At 35.6% G+C, this 27,305-nt stretch overlaps 1 protein-coding gene across 1 annotated transcript; it reads right to left on the bottom strand.

Annotated features, from left to right (window-relative positions):
* Positions 1 to 22,064: 22,064 nt before the first annotated feature.
* On the bottom strand, positions 22,065 to 26,218 carry LOC149569176 (uncharacterized). Its single transcript, XM_089821944.1, has 2 exons — positions 23,120 to 26,218; positions 22,065 to 22,647 (listed from the first exon to the last, which is right to left on the bottom strand). Exons 1-2 carry the CDS (start codon positions 25,698 to 25,700, stop codon positions 22,271 to 22,273), a joined length of 2,958 nt encoding a protein of 985 aa, XP_089678070.1. The 5' UTR covers positions 25,701 to 26,218; the 3' UTR covers positions 22,065 to 22,270.
* Positions 26,219 to 27,305: the final 1,087 nt, after the last annotated feature.

Genomic DNA, 27,305 nt, shown 5'->3' with positions numbered 1-27,305 from the left:
TATAGTGTACTTAGTGCATAGTCAATAGTGTTTTGCATAGATTTTTTCTAGTTTCAAGGGGTATGCATTCTATGTTTGCATAGCTTTCAAGCTTGGATATGCATTAGGTGAGAAGATTTTTTTGGACACTGACAATATGACTGAAGTTCTCGTATAAAATTAAAAAATAATTTCTACATGGAAATAAGGGTGAAAAAGAAATGCTAGATTCATCTATAGACATCTTGAAGGGAGTAAGTATCACAAATTGTGATGCTTAAATGTGTTGAGGGTTATAGTTTGCTCATGCATTCTATATTTGCATAGATTTTATTTTGAGACTATGAATAAGGTGAAAGAAATATTTTTGGACATCGATGACATGGTTGAAGTTCTCATAATAATGTAAAAAATGTATTTTTGAGTGGGGATGAGGGTTAAAAAGAAATATTATATTCATTCTAAATGACACAAATTCTATGACCATGAAGAAAATGCTAAAAGGGGATTATCACAAATGATTCAAGAATGAGAAACTGAAGATCATTGATTCACAAACTTTGATCATCTACAGATGTCTTGAAGGGTTTCACATATCCAAATTTTGGTAGCTAGTTACCTATGTGGTCTTCATGGATGAAAATCTCTATGAAATTTGTATGCACCAACTATGTTTGAAAAAAAATTTAAATGAACCTTGTGTATGTAATAACCCCAACTAGTTATAACTTCAAAAAATACCAAATTCTTTAATAATTCAGTCATTTGACATTTTGTCAAGCACCTTGGAGACAAGGAATATAACATTGATCTAAATGTTTATTGTTCCTAAATGCAAACTCCAAATGACTAACAATGGCTATGCAATTTTATTTTATTTTGTATTTTATTGGAAAATATAAATAGTGGCTACAAATGAGAAAATATGCATCTTCAACAATGAGACTTAAGCCAATGCATGTTATGATTTAAATGATATACTAATTCCCTTTGACAACTACTGAAATGAAATGGGTATGTATAGGATCATGGTGTGCCAAAAAGTGGTGATGTGAAAAAATTAGAGTTTGAAAATGTCTAAAAGTACGTCAAAATCTACTCTAACTTTTTTCCACCCATCCTAATACCTAGGCTAAAATATTTGGGCCAAGCCTTTTTGGGTATCCAATCAATAATTAGGTATCCAATTTCATATCAGATACCTGATATCATATCAGACATCAGATATGAAATCGGATACCTGAAACTTGCAACATAGATTTTAAATAAAATAAAAAATTGAGAGCTATTTTGCATTGCATTTTTTTGAGTTTTATTGTTTTGTTCCATTTGGGTATCGGATTTTCAAACGGGTATTGGATAAAGGTAATTTTTAAAAATATTTTTTAATGATTTGAATTAATATTATTATAAATTAGTTATTTTAAATAGAACTTGTTAAAAATTAGGTTTTTTTAATAGAAATTGTTGAAATTTAGGTTGTTTTTAATAGAAATTATGTTTTGCAAATTAATAGGTATGGCTGACCCAAATGATGATTCTAAGCCAAGAAACAATATTCCTTGTAACCCTCCACCAAATGATCTAGTACCCCCTCAAAATTGTTCACCAAATGATCCCCTACCCCCTCAAAAGCCTCCTCAAATTGAAGATTTGATATTTGAAAATCTCACAAAACTAAAGGTTTTGAAAACCATATATAACAATATACCTACATTGGCTCTCATGTTATCCATCTTAAAAACCATAGTGGATAATATTGAAACACTTACCAATGAACAAAATGTTTCTCTTTACTGGCATGAGAAAATGCATGCCATGTTTGATGATAGGTTGGACTATGATGAGGTTGCGACCCTAAATAAAACTAAAGATGATATAGTTACACTTTTTGTGGATCCAAAAATAGGTAAACAAGTACAATTCATAAAGCCCAAATTATCAATTAAATGGTGCACAAATGAGGCTATGCATGCAAACTTTTGGAATCATTGGCGGATTTTTTTTGACATCCCTCCACACAACAATTTAGAGGTGTCATTCTATTTCATTAAAAAATTGTATGTCAAATTTGTGTTGCACCTCAAGGTGAACTATTGGAGCATGAGGCCCAACATGGGTGTAGGAGGAGGAGCTCCTTAGAGTAGACCCTTTTCCTAGCAGAAGAAACATGGCACTTTTTCCCCCTACTGATGTCTCCCCCCTCCTCTAGTGTTGCATCTTGATATGATTACAGAGGCTAGCTCTCAGACTATTACAACAATCCATAGATTGAGTAGCCTATTGATATCCTAGGCTAGGCCAGTGTTGCCTCCCTATGTTGATGATGTTGGAACGAGTTCATCATAAATGAGCTCATCACATGTTTGTATACCCCATACTCACATAACATACAAGAATATTTGTCTGGGTCCCATAGTTGATTTCTCTAAATATCAGTTTGTATATGAGTAGGATATACCAGATGTGTGTATAGAGGCTACACACCCTGATGTGAGAGAGGAGGGGCATGCAGAGGCATGTAATCTTTTTGTGTCAATACATGTATACAATTTTTGTTATGACATATGCGATTTAAATTTAATCTTTATAATAGAGTAATTTTAACCCATTCTGACTTATACATGTATGTGATCTTCATTCATGTTTAGTTGATGACTAAGGAGGATCTCAGATAGTTTGATAATGTCATGCTCTCACTATTTCATTTGGCCTTGAGACATCTATGATACATTATGTTGTGTTCTCATTGTTTTTCCATTTGATATTGGAGCATATATGGTTTTTAAATTTTCTTTTCTCTTGCAGTTATCACCTATCAATGGGGAGCAGAGTGTGGGGGGTGAGACACAACCCATTAACAAGGGAAAGGTAATTAGGTTCTATTAAAGTGATTAAATATCGGTGCATTCTTGTAAAAAAAATTTGGTAATGAAATTTAATTACAATCCTTGTTGTACATGGCATGGTTGTTAGTGATGAGTCTAGGTAGATTCGGCATTGCAGACCCTCTAACATTTCCATTCACAGTGAGAGCCCCATCGTATGTATAAGTATTAATTATTTTTTATTTTCCTTATTTTCATTAATAAATGAAAAACTTATTTCCATGATATTAAAAACTAGTATTTTGTATCTCATAGGAAACACCTAGTGCACAGGAAGTTGGAATCCATAGTTTTGTATCTTTACTGATGCAACCATTATATCTAGAGGAGGGGTCAATAGAGGTAAGTTGTAGTTTGAATTCTTGATTATATGTTATAAATTTACTATGTTATGAATTATAATGTTATATTTTAAGTTGTAGATTCATCTGACAAACATACTTGAACATATATAGGCCATAATCAACGAGGTTCAAGCATTGTCAAGGACATATGAGAGGACTCCTGACTGGTGCATGAGGTCAACAAGAGAGGTATTTATGATGAAATTTTAATACTATAAATCTTCATTTAAAAAAGGATAGTTATGCATTTGAGTAATTCAATGTTATATACATAGAATCATATAAATTAGTAGTCTAACTTTGGGTTTTCCTTTTTTGTTTATGTAGGAGGCATTTGATCCACCTAGTATAGTGAAGAGGCTGCATTTTGATCATCCACTAGAAGCATAGGATAGTATAGTTGTCATAGGATGTGTCATGAGACATCTTAAGATGGAATATGCAATATTGTATATAGAAACATCGATATTATACACATTTTGATAGCATGATCAACCACATTTTGTTTATGGATCTATGTATTTTGAAATATATTTGCATAATTTGTCTATGGATACATGAACTTTGATATATATTTCTGTAAATTATTTGTGGATACATGTATTTTGATATATATATATATATATATATATCTTAAGATGGAATATGCCATATTGTATATAGAAACATTGATATTATACACATTTTGATAGCATGATCAACCACATTTTGTTTATGGATCTATGTATTTTAAAATATATTTGCATAATTTGTCTATGGATACATGAACTTTGATATATATTTCTGTAAATTATTTGTGGATACATGTATTTTGATATATATATATATATATATATATATATATATATATATATATATATATATATATATATATATATATATATATATATATATATATATATCATTTATGTGCACAATGATATACATATTAATTTAGTATTGTTCAATTTATTATGGATCATGTGTAGTGTTCATGTTTATGGAATATTATTCATTTTGATCATGTTTGTTATATTCAATTTAAGTGTAATAATTTGTGAATAACATTTTAACAATCTTTATTATCAAATTTTGATTCAATGTTTAATTTGAAATGATCTTTGCAATCCCTTAAGATGTCACTATGGTTCAACCACCTAAACACACTTAAAGCACCTTGGATACTCTTCAGTATGGGGTGGCTGCAAACAATGGAGGCTCCCTATAGCTAGAATAAGGGTGTCACTAGGGTTCACCCACCCATCCAAAGCTAATGGTGCTGATGATTCCATGCCAAGATCAGCAATTTCAAAGTTACATAGTGATGCATCTATGAACTGAGGCACACTACAGATTTTGGCATCGAGTGAGATCAATGTGCCAAATCCAAACAAAATGTGATCTTTTAGAAATGAGATAGGTTATTGTAGGCCTTGTCATGACCATCTTATAGCATTCAAAATTTCATCTATATCCCCCACAAGCTCCAAGTTATGACCCTCAGAAGATCAACCTCAAAACTCATTTAGACCACCTTAGAGACTCTTCGGTACAGGGTGGTCGTGAACAATGGAGGCTCACTGTAGCTAGAACAAGAGTGTCACTAGGTTTCACCTACCCATCTGGAGTGAATGACATTGACGATTCAATGCCAAGATCAACAGTTTTAAAGTTATGCAGTGATGAACCTATGAACTGGGGTGCACTACAAATTTTGGCATTGAGCAAGATCGATGTGCCGAATCCAAATGGAATGAGATCTCTCAAAAATGAGATAAGCTATTATAGGCCTTGGCATGACCATCCTATAACATTCAACATTTCATTAATATCCCCCATAAGCTCTAAGTTATGACCCTCGAAATGCACTTAGAGCAACCTAGAGACTCTTCAGTATGGGGTGTTTGCCAGTGATGGAGGCTATTTGTGGCCAAAACAAGAGTATCACTAGAGTTCACCAGCCATCCAAAGTGAATGACGTTGATGATTTGATGCCAAGATCAGTGGTTTCAAAGTTATGTAGTGATGCACCTATGAACTGAGGCACATTGCAAGTTTTTGCATCGAGTGAGATCATTGTCTCAAATCCAAATGGAATGTGAGCTCTTGAAAATGAGATAGGTTATTGTAGGCCTTAGAATGAATATCTTATATAATTTAGTGTTTCATCAATATTCCCCATGAGCTTTTAGTCACGACCCTCGAAAGATTGACCTCAAAATGCACTTAGAGCACCTTGGAGACTCTTCGGTATGTGGTGGCCACGAACGATGGAGGCTCTCCGAGGCTAGAACAAGGGTGTCACTAGGGTTCACCCACCCATCCAGAGCTGATGAAACTAATGATTTGATGCCAAGATTAATAGTTTCAAAGTTACGTAGTGATGCACCTATGAACTGAGGCGCACTGCAAGTTTTAGCATTGAGCAAGGTTGTTATGCCAAATCCAAATGGAATGTGATCTCTTGAAAATGAGATAGGTTATTTTAGGCCTTAGTATGAGTATCCTATAGAATTTGACATTTCATCGATAGCCCCCATGAGTTCTGAGTTACGACCCTCAGAAGATTGACCTTGAAATGCACTTAGAGCACCTTGGAGACTCTTTGGTACTGGTTGGCTACGAATGATGGAGGCTCTCCACGACTAGAACAAGGGTGTCACTAGGGTTCACCCACCCATATAAAGCTAATGGATATAGCAATTTGATGCTAAGATCAATAGTTTCAAAGTTACACAGTGATGCACCTATGAACTAAGCCACACTGCAAGTTTTGGCATCGAGCGAGATCATTGTGTTGAATCCAAATGGAATGTGATCTCTCAAAAATGATATAGGTTATTTTAGGTCTCAAAATAATCATCCTATATCATTTAATGTTCCATAAATAGCTCCCATGGGCTCTAAAATATGACCCTCAAAAGATCAACCTCAAAACACACTTAGAGCACTTTGGAGACTCTTCAATATAGGTGGTCGTAAATGATGGAGGCTCTCTATGGTGAGAAAAATGGTGTCACTAGGGTTCATCCACCCATTTAGAGCTAATGGAACTAATGATTTTATGCCAAGATCAGTGGTTCCAAAGTTACGCAATGATGCACCAATGAACTGAGGCACACTACAAATTTTGGCATCGAGCAAGATCATTGTGCCGAATCCAAAAGGAATGTAGTCTCTCAAAAATGAGATAGGTTATTGTAGGTCTCAATATGAGTTTCCTATATCATTTTAATAATCATTGATAGCCCCCACGAGCTTTGAGATATGACCCTTGAAATATTGACCTTGAAATGCACTTAAAGCACCTTGGAGACTCTTCGATATGGGGTGGCTACAAATGATGGAGTCTCTCTACAGTCGAAATAAGGGTTTCACTAGGGTTCACCCACCCATCCAGAGCTAATGGCATTGATGATTTGATGCCAATATCAATAGTTTCAAAGTTATGTAGTGATGCACCAATGAACTGGGGCACACTATGAGTTTCGACATCAAGCAAGATTGTTGTGCTGAATCCAATTGAAACGTGATCTCTTAAAAATGAGATAGGTTAATGGTGGCCTCAGTATGACCATCCTATAGAATTTTACATTTCATCAATAGCCCCCATGAGCTTTGAGTTATGACCCTTAAAAGATCGATCTTGAAACACACTTAGAGCACCTTGGAGACTCTTCAGTACGGGGTGGCCACAAATAATAAAGGCTCTCCACAAATGGAACAAGGGTCTCAATAAGGTTTACCTACCCATCCATAGCTAATGGCATTGATTATTTGATTCCAAAATTGGCAATTTCAAAGTTACACAGTGATGCACCAATGAACTCAGGCACACTATGAGTTTTGGCACCGAGTAAGATCGTTGTACCAAATCCAAATGGAATATGATCTCTCAAAAATGAGATAGGTTATTGTAGGACTCAATATGAACATCCTATAGCATTTGAAATTTCATCAATAGCCCCCACAAGCTCCAAGTTATGACACTTAGAAGATCAATCTTGAAACACACTTAGATCACCTTAGAGACTCTTCGATACAGGGTGGCCACGAATGGTGGAGGCTCTTTTTGGATAGAAAAAGGGTGCCACTAGGGTTAGTATTAAGTAAAAACATTATTTTTACCTCTCTCAAGTTTTTGGCATTGAACACAGTGCAATTTTGGTGTTAGTATGTATTAAAATCATCATTTTTTAGGTCCCTCCACATAAATTGCATTAAGTAAAAACACCTTTGTTTCTTACATTAAATCAACAAGTTTACATTTTTAGTATCTCAAGTGTTTCATCATTATTACATCAATACACGACTATCAAAAATTATAGTGTCAAAAATAGTAGTGTCAAAAATTGTAGTGTCAAAAATTGTAGTGTCAAAAATTGTAGTGTCAAAGAATAGATTTTTCTTCATTCTGCTCCTTATTTAGTTTTTTATCTTCATGCATGGCTACTCTTCATGATGTACCTACATTCCAATATCATAAAAAATATTAGTAACTTATTTTATTAAACAAGATAGTCATTAGTTCATTGAATCATTATGAACAAAAGAACATAAGAAGTAAATATAGCTAGTCGAGTGTGAATGTAGGGTCCTCTCTCTATTTAAGGGTCTCCAATAGGGCTTCATGATCAAAATTAGTAATACTAAAAAGTTTTTTTAATTTTGTTCTTCCCTAATGCTTCAAAAACTTCACATTTGTTTCTATAATAAGATGTGAATATATGAGAATTGTTTTGTGCTTCTAATAGTCTTTGAATGCAGGAATTTTGTTCCTTATAAGCATGTATGTCTACAGCCATGCTCCAGTAACAACAACTGAACCAGTAGGATATGTGAATCCATCATCATCTATGATCGTATGTGCAAGATTTTTTTTACCTCTTACACAACATGCTAACCAATAATCTGATTTCTCATCATTCCCTTATGGTACAACTAATGCAAAGACATGCCTTAGCTGAAGAAGATTTGATAGATGGTTATGTTCAAGTGAACTTTCCATATCATCATTTTTGATAGAGGGTATGATATACAATGGAGTAAGATAATCTAGAGCCCATGTGTCTATCCACTCATTCGAATCACAGTGATCTTAATCACATTAAAAACATCTAGGACAAAAGTAAGCTAGCTATCATGTCCAAAAGGTCCATGTACTAGAATAAGAGATTCAGAATGAATTCATTTTTTATGAGTCTCTAACTATAGCACAATCTGATCTATCACCTATGGACCCTTCCTCAACCAACCAAAAGAAACTGCATACTACTGAATCAAGAGTCCCCCTTGTGATAATGTTGAATTACACCAATCAACAATGCTACAAGCATCAAGAAGCTCTACTCCTAAAATCTTTAATTGCTCCTTAACTAGAGCTCTCTTCACACATGCCCCTGCTCCATCATGTTCCCCTTTCCCATGTTCGGACTAAAAAAAAATCCAAATATGAGGCACCCCCTCTCTATGTGCATCCTACACAACCAATAAAATATGCAAGCATTATTGAATTGACCTGTGCAATTATCTGACCAAATATATGTCTATCCATAGCAATGTCATGCTCCTATAAGAAATCAAAATAATTATTGAAACAATGTTGCACAAACTCGTGAGAGTGAGATCTATCATCACACATGTAAAAATAGTACTCTCTAATAATCTTCTGATTGTCTTCAACACTATCAGGGGCATGTCTATATGTTATCTGGACAAAAATAGCAATTTGAATGGATTTGTAATATTGAGATTGTGTCTCATTTTGAGGCTACAATGTGTAGTCATTTGCAAAGTTAATAACTAATATAATAGTTCCAATGGGAAAAGTCTCCTTGCACATTCTAAATTATTGATCCAACCACCAAGACCTGTGACTATGCCTTGCATATTTGTAGAAAAGATTTATCTTGAAATTTGAAATAAAACTAGACACACTGATTTCTTTTGCAACCAATTCACATCTAGAGCCCTCACCCCTACTCTTCAATGTGTATTTCACTATTTCATATGCCATTCTTTTACTATTGTCCTCCCAAGATCTTGTTCACACCCCTCATGGAAACATGTGCCAAAATTGGATAAGCCAACACATTCTAAACACTTCTCATTTAAGCAAGCATTTCTATAAAAGAAACAATCATCAACTCTACAAGATAAAAATTGATCTAGCAAGTCTCTTGACAATTTTGGAAGCCCACTAGCACCACAATTCTCCAGTATTTATTTACTATGCAAAGTAGAATAGATGGAGTGTAAAAGTTTATGGTACATAGAAAACTTGACATGATATTTGTAACAACATGTATTTCAAATTTTAAGTGGCACACAATAAAATGGCTTCAAAGATTCAAAAGACTTTTGTGATTTATGCAATCATGGATGACTCCCTCTAAATTCTTTGAACATAGTTTGACTTACCTTTAAATAATGTTTATGATGTGGCATGCAATCTTTGATGCCAATTCACAACTTCAATACGTCTCTAGCATTAGGTGATACTCTTGAGCTAGAGTGCCAAAACTATGTAATTTTTTCCTTCACATCATCGAGTAGCTTCTTATCAAAACATGGAAGTCTCCCACCAAACTTCCATGTTTCATTTTGAATAGGATCATCAATTCTCTCTCGTCTACTAAGTGTTCTTCTTAAAATAGTACAATTTAGGTTCAAGTCAATACAAGTTTTTCTCATATATCTACCCTTTCTCAAATGATGACCTATTCAAGAAAACCAAATAAGTCCCCTAGGGACATATGTTGTCATGAAATGAGTTGAAAGGGGGTCATAGGTTATCCTATGAATTCTTTCAACCCATTTGAACAAACCAAATAGACCCACTAGGGGTCTTAGGACCCCTAGGAACATATGTTGTCATGAAATGCATTGAAAGGGGTCATAGGCTATCCTATGACCACTTTCAACCCATTCAAACAAACCAAATAGGTCCCTAGGGGTCCTAGGACCCCTAGAGACATATGTTGTCATAAAATGCATCAAAAGGGGTCATAGGTTATCTTATAAACCCTTTCAACCCATTCGAACAAACCAAATAGGTCCCTAGGGGTCCTAGGACCCCTAGAGACATATATTGTCATGAAATGCATTGAAAAGGGTCATGGGTTATCCTATGACCCCTTTCAACCCATTCGATCAAACCAAATAGGTCCTTAGGGGTCCTAGGATCCTTGGGGACATATGTTGTCATGAAATGCAGCAAAAGGGGTCATAGGTTATCCTATGACCCCTTTCGACCCATTTGATGTACCCAAATAGGTCCCTAAGGGTCCTAGGACCCCTAAGGACATATGTTGTCATGAAATGCATCAAAACCTATGACCCCTATTGACACATTTGATTAAATCAAATAAGTCCATAGGACCCCTAGGGAGATAATTATAATATATGACTATATATTAAATAGAATAATAATCATGATATATGACTATTAAATATAATAATAAATGACTATATAACAATAATTATTAATATTATTATGAGAGAATGATGGAGTGGGAGAAGCAAAGGTTTGAACGATGGGGGCAATGGTCATCTGCAACTGATAGAGGGTTTACTTGGAGGATTATAAATGGAAGGTTAGGCTTTAGACAACATGATGGATGGAACTATGGCTAGCAGATCAATAGAAGATGGCCAATGAATCGATTCAAATAGAACAGAAGATAGAAATTGAATCCCTTCTACTAAGGACGTCATCATTTTAACCCTCCTTAAAGAAGACATTTTGGAAGGAATGAGTGGAAACAAGGAAATGGAAGAAGCAGGGAAGAGCCACACTATAGACATTTTGATAAGTTTGATTATTCAAAGATTGCCCATAAGTTCTACAAGCCAAAGGAACCACTGCAAATAGTGACGGGGGAGAGGGAAATAGAGAAGGAGCCAACACAACCCCCAGTAGTGAATGTTACTTATGAGGTAATGTCTGTTGTGCATATAAATAATGAAAATTGGCTTGAATCAGTAGTGGAATTAAGAGAGAAAGCTTTTTTCTTTAAATGGCTAGGAACATGGCCATCAGTAAGAACTATTAGACTGGGATGTAAATCTTTATGGGTTGTCAAATGTAGATTGAAAACCCTAACAAATTGTTTTTACATGGGAATAGCTCCTAGTAGAATAGATAAATATGATATTTTGAACAATGGCCCTTATCTTTTGGAAGGGAAGGGCATCATTGTAAAGGATTGGATGCCAAATTTTAACTCGAATAAAGAAAAAGTGTAGTCACTCCCTATTTGGGTCAATCTATATAACCTACTAGTGGAATATTGGGGAGAAGAGGTTTTAGCACAGATTGGGAACACGATCAGTGAATTTGTTAGATCAGAGGTGGTTCTAAATAAACAGGACTCATCGTTCCACCCAAGGATTTTAATCATTCTGAAGGAGGAAAATCCATGCCCAAATTTTATCAACCTTAGCATAGAATATGGTGTTTGGAAGCAACAGATTGAAATATGGGAAGGGGAGGAAAACCAAACTCAAACTGAATCCTTTTAGAGCAACAGAAATAGGAAAGGAAAAGGACTGGAGGTAGATAAACTCTTGGAAGAGTTGAAGATAAAAGAATGCCAGATGCAAAAGGAGTAGCAAGCATGTTATTAGCATCCCACAAATGATGAAGGTGAAAACTAGGAACTCTCAAAAACTATGCTAATAGAGGAAAGGGAAATGGAGGGGTAGGAAGGTGATAAGGATGATAAGGCAGAAAAAGAAAACTCCACTCAAATGGTAATAGAAACTCCATGGGAACAAGGGCTAGAATAGGGGAAAGATGTAATGCATGGATCTAGTCAAGAAGGCAATGCAAGTTTACAAGGAAAGGTAAATTCCCCTCCTATCCTAAGCAAGATGACAACAAGGAATATTGAGCCTATTGTGAATGATATGTAGACTCTAATAGGAGATGAAGTATCAATGGGAACTCTGAGGAAAGGGGAACCTTTAGTAGAAGATGAAACTATAGTTTTCAAAGACACTAAAGTTTCTCCAAGCAGGAATCTTTGTGAATCCTTTGAAGAAACTCTTAACAGTTGTTGCAAAAAGAATGATGGGGTTTCACTCATAAGGGAAGACCTTTTAAATGATCTTGGCTTATCAGAGATGCCAGACATCATGGATGAAAGATCATTAGAATAGACCAGCTCCAAAAAGAAGAAGCCTAATGTAGGAAGCTATAGAAAAAGAGGGGCAAAACCTATCAAAGTGAAGGTGGAAATGGAAGGCAAGGAAGCTAATCAATCAAAAATCTTAAGATCAAGAAAAGGCTTAGCCTTTTCCTAGGAGTCATGAAAACCAAATCATGGAATGTCAAGGGCTGCAATGCCCCTAACAAGATTTGACTGATCAAAAGATGCCTTGATCAATCAAAGCTGAACCTTATGTTTTTACAGGAGATGAAGATAAAAGAAGAAGATTTCACAAGTTTTTAAAAAAAGTTTAGAAGATGGGAATGCTTGATGACAGGTGCTTAGGGTGCTTTAGGAGGAATGGGGATTTTATGGAAATATGAAACTATTACAATTTCGAAGTCCATCTTAAACACAAACTGGCAATGGGCTAAGGTTTATGTTAATCATCTTCACTATTCCTTTTCAGTAATAAATGTCTATGGTCCAAACAATAATGCTCAAAAATGAGTGTTATGGCAATCCATAACTGAAATAGTGCAGGATCTAAGTAATGAGGTGACAATATTAGGAGAGGATTTCAATTCTATCTTAAATCTGAAAGACAAAAAGGAGAAAAAGGATGGATTTTTGAAAGCCAAAAATACTTCAACAATTTTGTTAATGACAATGGGCTAGTGGATATAATTTTTGAAAAAGGGGAGTTTACATGGACAAATAGAAGAGAAGGTTTTGCGCACATAGTAGAAAAGTTGGACAGATTTTTAGTGGCAGGTAATTGGCAAAGGTAAATTGGTCTTGCAATGCTAAAATTCTCCCTTATCAAGGTTCAAACCACTTCCCCATTATTTTAAGGATTCAAGATGAAAAGACACCGGATAGATGCCCTTTTAAATTTGAAGCTATGTGGCTGAAAATGGAAAGATTTTCATATATAACTACGGAATGGTGGAAGAATTCTTTGATTAGAAAAGGTAATAAAGCTTTTATTTTCTTTAAAAAGTTGCAATTTCTCAAGGATCAATTAAAAATCTAGAACAAAGAACATTTTGGTAATATATTTGATAAGAAAAAAGATATTGAGGAGAAGTTAAAAAATCTAAGTCTCAAAGTCATAGACATAGGAATGTTTAAGGAAAACTTTAAACAGGAGAAATTACTTAGGAAGGAATTGGAAGATTGTCTAAATAAAGAAGAGATATTGGAGGCAAAAATCCAGAGAAGTGTGGTTAAAAGAAGGAGATAGAAACACTACCTTTTTTCATAACTCAGTGAAAGTAAGAAGGGCAACCAATAAAATCTTTGAGATTCAAAACTAGGAAGGTGTTCTATTGAAAGATAGTGATGAAATAAATTCTAAAGCCATAATTTTTTTCTCATATAAGGGCCAGCAGGAGGTAAGGGATCAGTCTGAGATTGAGAAGGTGTTGAATGTCATTCTAGCATGGATAACTAAAGCTCAAAACAAAGCTCTTATGGACCTAGTCAAAGAAAGTGAAGTTTTTCAAGCTCTAAAAAGCTTAGGGGGGGACAAAGCCCCAGGACCTAATGGCTTCCCAGCTATGATTTTTCAAAATTTGAGTTCTATTTTTATGAAAGATTTATGGGAAGTAGTGGAGGAATCAAGACAAGGGGGTTTCATTCTTAAAGATATCAACAATACCTTTATAGCTCTTGTGCCAAAGAAAGAAACATAGAGAACCTTTGAGGATTTTAGACCTATTTCATTATGCAATATGGTTTATAAGATTATATCCAAGCTTATGGAAAATAGACTCAAGCAAGTGCTCAATTTTGTCATTTTAGCAGAGTAGAGTGGGGTTCATCCAAGGATATCAATATTTGAAGGGGTAGTTGTCACACATGAGGCAGTGCACACCATTCAAACTTCAAAATCTCAAAATATGCTAGTAAAATTAGATATTAGAAGAGCTTATGATGAGGCAGACAGAGGCTTTTTGTTGGATGTGCTTAGTAGATTTGGTTTCAGCCAAGAATGGATTCAGTGGGTGAAAAGTTGTATATATACACGCCTCATTTTTCAATATTGGTTAATGGGATCCCTCAAGGTTTTTTTGAACAAGAAAAGGGTATAAGACAAGGTGATCCCCTATCATCTTTTCTCTTCATTGTAATGGCAGAGGTGTTATGTAGGCTAATTCACAAACAAAGGGAGCAAGGTTTATGGAAGAATATACAAATCACAAAAATGGTTGAATCTCTAACACATTTACAATTTGTGGATGATACCTTTTTAGTAGGAGAAACTAGTATAGAGGAAGCAAAGGTGATGAAAAACACTCTTGAGCAATATGGGAAAATTTTTGGACAGTTTATAAACTGGAAAACGTCTAAGATTTTTTTTCTTCAATACCCCTCAAATTGTGAAATGTAGGATCTTCTGGATTATGGACATAAAAATGGGGCTAATGCCAAATAAGTATTTAGGTATTCCCTTTTTTGTAGGAAGGAACAAAGCTGAACTCTGGGATAAACTCATTGAAAAGTGTCAAAAGAAAATGGAAGGATGGAAAGGAAAATGGTTGTCTTTGGTTAGGCACATACTAATGCTTCAAATAGTTATTTTAGCTATGCCAGTATTCACAATGATGTGTCTTGATATCCCAAAAAAAGTGGTCTGAATCATGGAATGGAAGATGCGGAATTTTTTTGGAATGGAGCTAATGAAGACAATAAAATTCCCCTTTTAGCATGGGAAAAAATATGTTGACCCAAGAAGGAAGGGCGTGTTGGTTTGAGAGATTGGAATTTAATGAATAAAGCACTTGGAGCTAAATTAATATGGGCAATATATGAGAACCCACAACTTTATTGGGTAAGAATTTTGAAAGGTAAATATTTAGATTTTGAAGAAGATCATAGGATTTTAACAATCTAAAACCCTCCTAAAGGATCAACTATATGAAACTTTATGCTTTCTTGTAGGGAGGTGATAATTAAGCATATCTCATGGCAGATAGGGGATGGGAAATCTACAAAATTTTGGGAAGACTCTTGGAATGGACTTAAAGCTCTAGGGGAAGATAATGGATATAGGGAATTGAAGTCTTACTTCAAAAAAAGGTGGGGAAATTTAGTCAGAGACTATATGATTGAAAAGGAAGGTGTGATAAGGAAAGAATGGTGCTAGAAAGATGTGTCAAGGGAGGAATTGACAGAAGAGCAGAAGAAGCAGATGGAAGATATCTTCAAGGAAAGGTATGTGATGTTGAGCAAGAGGATGGATAAAGTAATTTGGTGTGGATCCCTATCAGGTAAATACTCAGTTAAACTAGGATACAATTTATTGGTTGAGACAAATAATGAAATCTTCTTTTCCAAAGACCTATGTTGGAAAAAGGATATATTACCCAAAGTTGGGGTTTTTGCATGGCTAGCTTATAAAGGAAGAATCCTGCCAGTAGAAAGATTAAAGAAAATAGGCATAATAGGCCCATCTATGTGAGAGACAAGAAGAATCTATAGACCATCTTTTAATACAATGTCAATATGCAAGAAAATGTTGGGACATGGTCCAATTCAAATTACGTTGGCAAGGCCCAAGGGCTCAAATGATAAGGGAAGTCTTTGATGGATGGCCAGGGATGCAAGGGAATTCTACTCTATCAAGTGTATGGTTAATAGCACCTTCTCTAATTATCTAGGAGTTATGGAAGGAAAGAAATAGAAGGATTTGTAAAGGTGAAAAGGAGATTTTAAGAAGATGCTTAAGCAAAATAACTAATACAATAGAAGAAACAATCAGTGTTTTAGCTACAAAGAAACAAGCAATCAAGATCCCATTTACAAAAGAAGATAGGATAATGCAACTTTCGTGGTCGAGGATAAGATTCAAATCACCATCAGGCGCATTGGTAACTAATAGTAAGAAGAGAAGGCAGGAAGAAATTGAATGGGTAGCACCAAAGGAAGGATGGATAAAAGTAAATTTCAATGGAGCAGCAATGGGTAACCAGGTGTTTTAGGGATTGGGGTTGTGTTTAGAGACAGAAAAGGTCACTTCATTTTAGCAAGAGCTAAAAAACTTCCTATCAGAACAAATAATACTGCAAAATGTCAAGCGGCTCTATTAGCAATCCGATTAGATATCAAGGAAGGTACTAAAAGGTTACATTTAGAAGGTGACTCCCTGATTATAGTGCAAGCAATATCTAAGCTGAGTGTTAATGCTTGGCACTTGCAATCAATTATAAATCTTATAGAGCACGAATTAAATAATTTTGAGGACTATAAAATTTCACACATCAGAAGAGAAGGCAATAAAGAAGTGGATTTGCTATCTAAATGGGCACTAACTTTGAATGATGAAATGGTAAGGACAGAGAAAAGCAATCATGAAGGAGAATATTTTCTCATTTTATATATGCATGCATGCAAGGACAAGAATGTTAGCTATAAAAGGAAAGGTTAAATGGTAGGTAGAATAGCAAGATTTTACAGAGATTTTCTATCTTTTAGAAGCGTGGGAAATCTTTAAAAAGTACTGATTGCAGGCTTTTATTAAAGAGTAGTGCAATGGCATGAATCTCATTAATATTATAGTGTAACAAAGCACAAGTCAGGTTTTTTAAATAGAAGAATGACTTGCAGTTTGTTAAATTTGTTGGTAGAGTGACAGGATTGAGTTAGAAGCAATGCAACCTACATTTACATTTAAAACATAGAGACAACAAAAGGTGCTATATGGGTGAGTTGCAAACCAAAGGTTAAAAAAGATGGTTAAATGTTCATCCAATGAAGTGGTGGAAGCACTATAGGAGAACCTGGGACTACTTTTTTAGGAGGCTGAGCATAGATGGAAAGTCCAGGTTAATATAGTTGCAATGACAATGGTGTGGGGATTACAAGTGGGTGAGTATGAACAAATTGTTGGATGGGTAATGAAGCAGCTTTTTGAGTATGGCTTAATTCCAAACATGGAAATGCTATTGGAGTGGGCTCATTTAGGCTAGGCATTTGATTTTAGCGAAGGATATGAAGATGAGGAGGAAGGAAGGGAGAAGGGTGTGTATCCATTTATGAATTGGCCTCAAGGACAAATGGATAAGGAAGCTAAAATTGTCCACACTTGCCAAATTTTGACTTCCCTCCAAAATTTGGGCATCCATTTTAGGTACCCCATATCATATCGGGTATTTGATCTTGGATCAGATACTCGATATGGGATTGGGTACTTGTAATATTGGCATACTTTTTTCAAAATATTCTTTCACTGTAGACCCAAATCACATTTTTCGGTGGGCATTTTCATGGGTTTGGAGAAAAATGATTTCTTGGGGCCCATACGATCGAATTTTTTTTTATAATGTATGATTAGGTGTCCACTATTATTGTCTAAATGAGGAGTAGTATTCATTGAAAGGCTAAATGCAAAAGGAAGGTATCAAATGAAGACATAGCAACATATAGGGAAACAGAAAAGGTAAATCACTGTTGGAAGAGACAAGGTATGTTAAATGTGAATCAAGTTGATGATGTATTGATTGAAGGTGAAATCATAGAGTTGGATAATGAATATGTACAGTTGGGGAATGAAAGTATCAATTGATAATGATAATGCTAGGATTCAAAATTTAGAGAATGAAAATTTATTAGTTCATAATGTAAATTGCATGATTGACCATTTCAAAAATGAAAATGCACGGGAATGTTACATATCTCCTAATTGTAATCGACATGAAGGTCCTAGAACACCAAATGGATAATTGAAATTGATGAAACAATTATACCAATTTGGAAGGAAAAAAAATTCACAAAGAACCATTCGGTTATGGGCTTCAAGACTATATAAGATATTTTTTGACAACAAATAATGGTGGAGCAATGTCAACTTTTTATGCACTTATTAAAGATGTAAAAGATGAGACCTATGTTTTCCAAATTGAAGATTTGTGTCAATAAAAAATTGGAAAGAAATGCCATTATTGTGAAGAATCTTTTTAGTGCTCTCAATAGCATTGGGAAAAATAGTAGGGAGAAGGATAAGAGAGCTACTCAAAGGGTTATTACAACCTCAGAATCAACATATGTCCTTAGGTTTTCTAGGACCCTTGGGGACCTATTTGGTTTGTTTGAATGGGTTGAAAAGGGTCATAGAATAACCTATGACTCCTTTCCACGCATTTCATGACAATATATGTCCCTAGGAGGGACCTATTTGGTTTGTTCAAATGGGTCGAAAGGGGTCATAGGTTACGACACAGTTCATGACAACATATGTGCCAAGAACCCCTAGGGACCTATTTGGTTTGATCGAATGGAACAAAATAGGTCATAGGATAACCTATGACCCCTTTCTACACATTTCATGACAACATATGTCCCTAGGGACCTATTTGGTTTGTTCAAATGAGTCAAAAGGGGTCCCTTTCAATGCATTTCATGACAAAATATGTCCCTAGGGGTCGTAGGACCCCTAGGGACCTATTTGGTTTGTTCAAATGGTTTGAAAGGGGTCATAGGATTACTTGTGACCCCTTTCGACGCATTTCATGACAACATATGCCCCTAAGGGTCCTAGGACCCCTAGGGACCTATTTGGTTTGTTTGAATGGGTCGAAAGGGGTCACAGGGTAACCTATGACCTTTTTCGACACATTTCATGACAACATATGTCCCTAGGGATCCTAGGACCCCTAGGGACCTATTTGGTTTGTTCGAATGGGTTGGGATCCATTTCATGACAACGTATGTCCCTAGGGGTCCTAGGACCGCTAGGGACCTATTTAGTTTGTTTGAATGGGTCAGAAGGGGTCATAAGATAACCTATGACTCCTTTTGATGCATTTCATGATAACATATGTTCCTAAGGGTCCTAGGACCCCTAGGGAACTATTTGGTTTTATCAAATGGGTCAAAAGGGGTCATAGGATAACCTATGATCCCTTTTGACACATTTCATGACAATATATGCCCCTAGGACCCCTAAGGACCTATTTGGTTTATTCAAATGGGTCAAAAGGGGTCTAAGATAACCTATGACCCCTTTTGATGCATTTCATGACAACATATGTCCCTAGGGGTCGTAGGACCCCTAAGGACCTATTTGGTTTGTTTGAATGGGTCGAAAGGGGTCATAGGATTACCTATGACCCCTTTTAGCATATTTCATGAAAATGTTATATTTATTAATAATAATATAATACTATTTATTTTAATATATTAATAATATATTACTAGATTGTATAATAATAATCATCATCATATATTACTATATTATATTTAATAAAAGTAATAATCATATATATTACTATATAATAATAATAATAGTAATAATCAGTAATAGTAATGATTCCCACACTTCCCAAAGTTTGGTTTCCCTCCAAAATTTGGGCTATGAATTTTTGGGAAGAATTTTGGCCGCCACTTTTTGAGTACCCAATTTCACATCAGGTACCCAATTAGGCTTGGTATTTACGAAACCTGTTTGGTTTTAAAAGATGTATTTGAGATAGGTTTAAATGACATTTAGACTTTGAGAAGCCATCTAACAATTTTTTTTAATCAAAATTCAATGAAATGAAAAGGGTTTTTTTACAACACTCTCAAGATTCCATCGATATAATTGTTGTCAAATTTTGAGTTTGATAAGTATTTATTAGTTAATTGTTAATGAAGATGTCTGTAAACTGTTGATTGACATGCTGATTGAAAAATGGCTATAACTTTCAAATGGTATAACATTTTTGAAATCCAAAAATTGTGTCACATTCTATGTTAATTTTGTAAAGTTTTCAATTAGTTAAGGTGGTAAGACATGGAAGTTTTTTTTATTATGGAAAAATTATAATAGAAAATCCATATTTAATTATTTATGTGGAATAAAAATACCCAAGAATAAGCATCACATCTGGGCATGAGTCATTTTTTTTTAATAATTATATTAAAAATTGTTATCATTTGATTTTAATTTAGGGTGGTTAGACATACACCTACTTTTTATTTCCACCCTGAAAATTTTGTAGTACTGCATTAAAATCTAAACTTTTAATAAATCAAATATTTTTTCCTCCAACTATGGCCTAGTAGTTTAGAAATTACATTCAATTTTCTACAGATTTTCTGGTTTTTCACTTCCACTTAAGACCATAGTTTGGTTGACCATGATGCTACACATACCCAAACTCTAATACAAATTAGTCTACAATCTCTCCATAATAGATTTTTTAAAAATCCTACCAATGCCCTAAATATCCACTCTCAAACAATGCAAAATATAATAGATAGAAACTTGGAATTGTTCCAAAAATTTGAATTTTACTATAGCGAGTCAATATAGAAAATCATTGTAGCGACAACACTACAGTAGTGTCACTATAGAAAATCACTGTAGTGACGACACTACATCAGTGATATTATAGCAACAGTATTGTAGCAGCGATACTATAGAAAAGTTATTATAGCAGCATTATTGTAGCAACAATACTGTAGCATAGTTACTGTAGCAATATCTGACTTATTCTTTCAATCTTGCTCCACAAATTTTCCCTAGGCCACAAATTTGGCACAATGAAAAGACTGATTTGTCTTCTCCTACAACTGCAACCCTTTGGAAGATATTTCACCACCTTAGTTATGCAAATCAATGGGAGTGTTCATTCCCAACGATCAATGTAGCAACTACAGAAACCCTTAGCTCCACAAGTTATCTGGTATAGTAGATGGCAACACATTTGATGATCAACAATGAGGTTGCCCTCCCTACTTATTATTTTCCTCCAATAGATGGACCCCTTCTAGAAGAAATATAATTTAATTTAATTCCTCCTTCTAGAAGATTTATTTAATTTATTTAATTAACTTTAATCACTTTTAATTAAATTAATTAAATATAAAGTCACCTTTTAATTTTAATTTATTTAATGACTTTATAAGAAATTAATTTAATCAAGTTCTCCTTATTCCTCCACTTAGCCTTGAGAGAATGTAAAGGTTAAGAACTCCACTAAGAAGCTAAAAGGATGGGGACATTACAATGTATGCGTATGTTTACCTACTTCACTGTCTTTTCAACCTCCAGCTAAGTGCATTGATTTGCTCCCTATCCTTTCAATGTTCTCATTAAATATGCATGTCCTTCCATACAATTTTTGACCTATTTTATTTTCATGTGAACATATCGAAAGCCCCAGCAACATTAGAGTCTTGTCAATCACAAAATGAAAAAAGCGGCTACAAAAATAAAATTTAAATAATTACACAAAAACCTTAGTATTTAAGTTTTATTTCGATGTGCAAAATTAATATGACTAACATCCGAAAACATTAATTTCTTGTTTTATAAATTAGATAGAAACTAACAATACTTTTAACTCTTGCTATTAAAATTTTACCTCTTTTGAAATTTTAAACTAACAAAATGATAAATTATTTAATACTATTACTAATTTTAATACTACCCCACCAAATATGTATTGATTGGTAAATTATAGATATTCCATATGTATTGATTCGTAAATTATAGATATTCTATATTTTTTAAAGGCTAAGATGATCATAACACAAGACCACGCAATAATAAAAAACTTTTAAAAAGAGTAAAAATTAATGTGGAAAAATATGGTAGATTGAAATAAGCAGAATCGGGCCTACAAAAGAATAGACTAGAATTTACATATGAAGAACCCGGAGTATAAATCTAAGCACTTTCAAAGCCCCCTTACCCCCACTAGAGTAACCACAAAAAAATCACACGCTCGAAATTTTGTTAAATAGACTTTTTTATTTCACCGCGACAAAAGTTTATTTGCAGAACGGTTAAATAGATTCAATGTACACAAACATGAAAAAATGCTTTCGCTGTTTTCGTGTAGAAAATAAAATTGATCCGCCAGTATAGCCTTTCTGGCTCCGCTTCATCTACATGAGGCTTTCGCGAATGTCTTCCTCGACATTCAATTCAGATATATCAGAGGTAAGAGTTAACATCCTTTGAATCATTTTTCAACGCTGTCTTCGAATTGCTACTGTAGCAAGGATCTGCATCTACCAACATTAGTACTACTTCTCTCATTGACGGCCTCAAACTAGGCAGTCTCTGAACGCAGCGTACTGCAACTTTCAACACCTTTATCATTTCCTTCTCAAATGCCATGGAAATATTGGGGTCAAGCACGTCCACTGCAGATTCTTTGCTTGAAATCTTGCAAGATATCCAGTATACTATGTCTCTGTTCTCGCCATATTCTGCCTCGATCGATCGCTTTCCAGTTAAAAGCTCCAGCAAAACCACGCCGAAACTATACACATCGCTTTTCTCTGTCACCTCCAGAGAGTATGCATATTCTGCCACAAATTACAAAAGTAGCGTGCATAAAAATGGTAATCTTTCAAGTTAAGTTTTACAAATGTGTAGCAATCATGGCGAACACTGTTGTACGGTAAGCTTTGGAAGCTTAAATAACCGAATAGTTCTGAAAATCCATGTAAAATAAGCTTTGAAAGGTAAAGTACATCAAATATGTAGCTGTTACAAAGAAGATTCATGCAAACAGGGGTTTTGATAGACAATGATTGTTGATTTTCTAATATTTACAAAGAAAACCCCCAAAAATACGATCAGTTCCAGAAATATCAATCATTTGTTAAAAAAGGAGTGAGATAAGCCTTCTTAATTAAGTCAAATATTGCAAATAAGAGACGCAGACAGAGAAAATTTGGCTATAAAAATATTTTAAGGCAAATGATTCATTAAAAAAGAGGGATGAAGCACAGAAGCTTATGCGAAATAGAGGAAAATGGACGAGATAATGTTTACCAGGAGCCATGTAACCGTGAGTTCCTACGAACGCCGTTCCGCTATTCGCTCCTTTGCTGCTAGCTTGGAGAACCTTTGAAACGCCAAAATCGGCAACCTTTGCTTCGTAAAAGTTGTCCAACAAGATATTTGTAGACTTGACGTCTCTGTGAACAATTGCAGGAGAGCAATCGTGATGAAGGTAAGCCAATCCTTTAGCTGTACCTACTGCAATCTTGTACCTCGCTGGCCAATCTAAAACATGATCTCTGCTGTGCAAAGCATCGAGTAAGTTGCCTTTGGGCAAGTATTCATAGACCAGAAGATTTAAGTCGCTGTTTGACAGGTAACAGTACAGCTTCACAATATTCTTGTGTCGAATTTTTCCAAGAGTTTCGACCTCTGCTTTGGCCTGTCGGTTTTCATGTTCTCTGAAGACATTCTGCTTGTCATGACGATGATTCTCAAGATTGTTTGCATTGTCCTCCATTTTGCTGCTCGTCCGGAACTGCTTCACTGCTACAACTTCGTTGTTCGGTAGATCCACGCGATATACCGTGCCTGAACCGCCGCTTCCGATAATATTTTCCTTCTGCAACAAAGCCATGGAGATCTCGTCGGCACCGAAGCTCAAAGTTTGAAAAGCCTTGAAAGTCCATGGCAAACTTTCTAACTTCAAAGCTGCCTGGTTATGACGATACCGGGAAAATAATAGGAGTCCAGTAACAAGTATCAACACGGCGAAACCGACAATGAAACCGGCCACTAATTTAACTCTTTGCGCTTCCTGCTTGGCATGAGAAGCCGAACAGACTCTGAGATAAGTGTTGGTTCTGGAATTTTCGGCGCAGAGACCTGGATTGCCGGAAAATTTGTACCCGTTTCCCACTCTGAGAAGCGAATTCGGGACACGGCCGACTAATCGATTATTGGAGAAATCAATCAAACTTAACATCAACAAACCGAGACTTGCAGGAATCGAACCGGAGAGCTCGTTATTGGAAAGGTTCAGAGAATTCAGACCTTGAATGGATCCCAGAGTCACCGGAATCGTACCTTCAAAGTGATTTCCGGCAAGGCTAATGACGGATAATGAGTTACAAAGACCAATTTCTGCAGGAATTGAACCTTCCAGAATATTTTCCTGCAAATACAAAACATTCAACTGCCTCAAATTACCAATCTCCTTTGGTAAGGAACCAGTAAATCGATTATTGTTGGCTACAAACTTGAATAAGTGCACCGCCACGCCAATCTCCGGTACCAGGCTGCCTGAGAATCTGTTGCCGTAGATCAAAAGCTCTGATAAATTCTTTGCATTTCTGATCTCAGGACTAATTCCGCCGACAAACTCATTAGAGCTCAGATCAATAACATTCACATTCGGCAAACCCCAAATTCCATCGGGCACTTTGCCCTTGAGATTATTGTTATTGACTCGGAGGCGTACCAAGCTTTGGCAATCCCTTCCGTAGGATTCCGGCAAGCTTCCGGTGAAAAGATTTTCAAGAGCAAGAAAGTACTGCAAGTTGCCTCCTTTGCAGATGTCCTTTGGCAGCGTTCCGTTGAGGAAATTTTGCGAGACGTCCATTGTGTTGAATTTGGATAAACTGCCAAGTTTCGGCGGCAATGGACCTGTCAAACTGTTCAGATAAAGAGACAAGCTTTGCAAGTGTGGTAATTCACCTATGCTTTCAGGAATTCGCCCTGAAAGATTGTTTCTGTCCAGCAAAAATGACACCATTTCCTTCAAATTTCCGACCTCTTCCGGAATGCTACCTGTGAGACTGTTCTGCGACGCATCAAAATCCTGCAGTGATGTGAGGTTGCCAATTTCGGAAGGAATAATCCCGCTGAGCTCGTTCTCGAAGAGGAAAAATTGGTAAAGCTTCTTCAGATTGCCAATCTCCTTTGGAATCGAACCATTTAAATTGTTGTAGGAAAGATCCAGAAGGCCCAGATCTGTGAAATTAAAGATAAATAGCGGGATTTCTCCCACCAAATTACAGTCGGCCAAATAGAGCTCCGTCAATTTCTTCAGATTCGCAAGCTTCAAAGGTATAGTCCCTGCAATGAAATAATTTTCAGCAAGATTGAGTGATCTCAGCTCAGGTAAGTATCCCAAAGTCTCGGGAAATTCACCAGAGAACTCATTGGTGGTCAAATCAAGAACCTGCAAAGATTTCAGCGGAGAAAAATCTGGCAGAGTCCCGGACAGAGAATTTGTCGTAAGGTTCAGATACCAAAGTTTGCTGCAATTCTCCATCAAAGGCAAACTACCATTGAGGTTAGTGAAGGGCAAATGAATCATCTCCAAGCTTTCTAAATTGCAGATTACGGCATTAAGGGAGCCATTGAGAGATTTGCCCTCTAAGGCGATTTCAATCACCATACCCGTCCGATTGTTGCAGGTTATTCCATCCCAATTGCAAGGAGCATCAATGGATTCTTTCCAATTGTTCAATACATTGAGGGGATCCTTGAACTTGTCCTTCATTTGCAGAAGAATCTGAACTTCCTGAGGAGTTGCTCTGACCTGGTTAATCAATACCAGGCTCAATGAAAGAAAGCTGACGATCCAAACCAGAACAGTTTCCCCCATTCTTCTCTCTTTGCTTAGGCAAGTCCTGCAGTTGAGTAGCTTATTAATTTTCTTAAGAGATTCTTAAAAGTGTAATAGGATTCCAATGAAATGAGTTGATCAGGTTGAAGCCCTGTGAATAGTAAAACATAACCTTTGAAGACCAATTCAACTAGTAAAGCGTGCGATTTGGACTCAAAGTTGATACGAGAGCATATTGTGGGAGAGAAGGCTGTCTCATTCATGTTACTGTGTACGTTGGACACGGGCACTCGGAAGTGGAAGTGTGGTAAGAGAGACGTATGGAAGTGTAGCTCTACATTTGTTTTGAGCATTGACTAAGGAGATACGTGAGCTGTTTTACTCTTGCTAACAGGACGAGGACAGGGACGCTACAGCGTGCTCACTGCAAAGATTATTTCATTTTTGCATGATTTTTGCTCGGATAATTTGTCGGGAGCTTTTTCCTTACATTTAGAGATTTGAGATGATCCGTGCTAAGTTAATGGCCATCATTTTAGTTTCAAATGACTTTAATAGTCCCCAGGGAATTAAAAACAACCTCTATATTTAATTTAATTTTTTATGGGTTATCAAGTGTTATAATTCAAAGTTTTGAAGGTTATATTTTTAAAATAGTTCTTTGATGTTAATTTGTAATTTTCTATTGGCACAGGGGGAATTCACTAGAGTTTAATTATTTTATTTTAAATTAGAAAATGAAGAAAAAATCTGAAAAGACAATTGACGATAAAGATGCATTTATTGTGCTTTACAGAGGTTGGGAAAACATCAGTGCCAGAAATATGAACGGCTTAATACTGATTAATTGCCTCTAATGAACACCCACATGGTTTTGATGAAGTTGAAAATATGTGGATAGATTAAAATAGGAGGAACAGAGACATGGGATTAGACTACTAATTATCAGTGTTGGGCAAACAATAATAATTTTCACATTGGGGAATCAATCTATAAGACTAAAATATCATTTTTGTAATCAGTACCAATGAAGCACAAGACTATTTTTCTTATGGTGTAGTACTATTGGGAAAATTGCTCCAAAAGTTTTATCACTTCATTTCATGGGTTTCAATGAAATTGTGTTCAAGTCACAACATTACAATGGAGACAGATTCAATGGGGTTTTAGTCATACATGGCTTCAAATATACTTTTACAAGAGAGAAATGGAAGTATGGTGGTGCCACTTTACACCACCATTCCCACACTCATCTCCACCTCCACCATAGAGGGAAACCTAGCCACAATTTTAGATTCAATGGGGTTTCAGTCATACATGCCTTTAAATATACTTTTGCAAGATAGAAATGGAAGTATGTTGGTGCAACTTCACACCACCATTCCCACACTCATCTCCACCTCCACCATAGAGGGAAACCTGACCGTAATTCTAGAGTCACCCAAATCTCTCCTCATTGGTAGATTTCTTGATCTCTATGTAAATTCCAAACACTTGGTGGATTTATGACCTCTCTGAAGCATTTATCCTAACAAATGCCTAATTTATGACCATATTTCAAGAGAAATTCCTAAGACTTGTCACCATTCTAACCAACCCTGTAAAATTTTCCAAACAAGCATTGAATTTATAACCTACATGAGC

Source organism: Cupressus sempervirens, chromosome 3 (assembly GCF_028749045.1).
Source record: "Cupressus sempervirens isolate cs-2001-9-10 chromosome 3, ASM2874904v1, whole genome shotgun sequence".
Lineage (NCBI taxonomy): Eukaryota > Viridiplantae > Streptophyta > Pinopsida > Cupressales > Cupressaceae > Cupressus > Cupressus sempervirens.
This window is presented reverse-complemented; position numbering and strand designations above follow the sequence as displayed.

Coding starts and splice junctions, on each gene's coding strand:
- LOC149569176 (XM_089821944.1), bottom strand. CDS start 25,700: ATGGGGGAAACTGTTCTGGTTTGGATCGTCAGCTTTCTTTCATTGAGC. Junction 22,648..23,119: donor TCACGGTTACATGGCTCCTG/GTAAACATTATC, acceptor AATTTGTGGCAG/AATATGCATACTCTCTGGAG.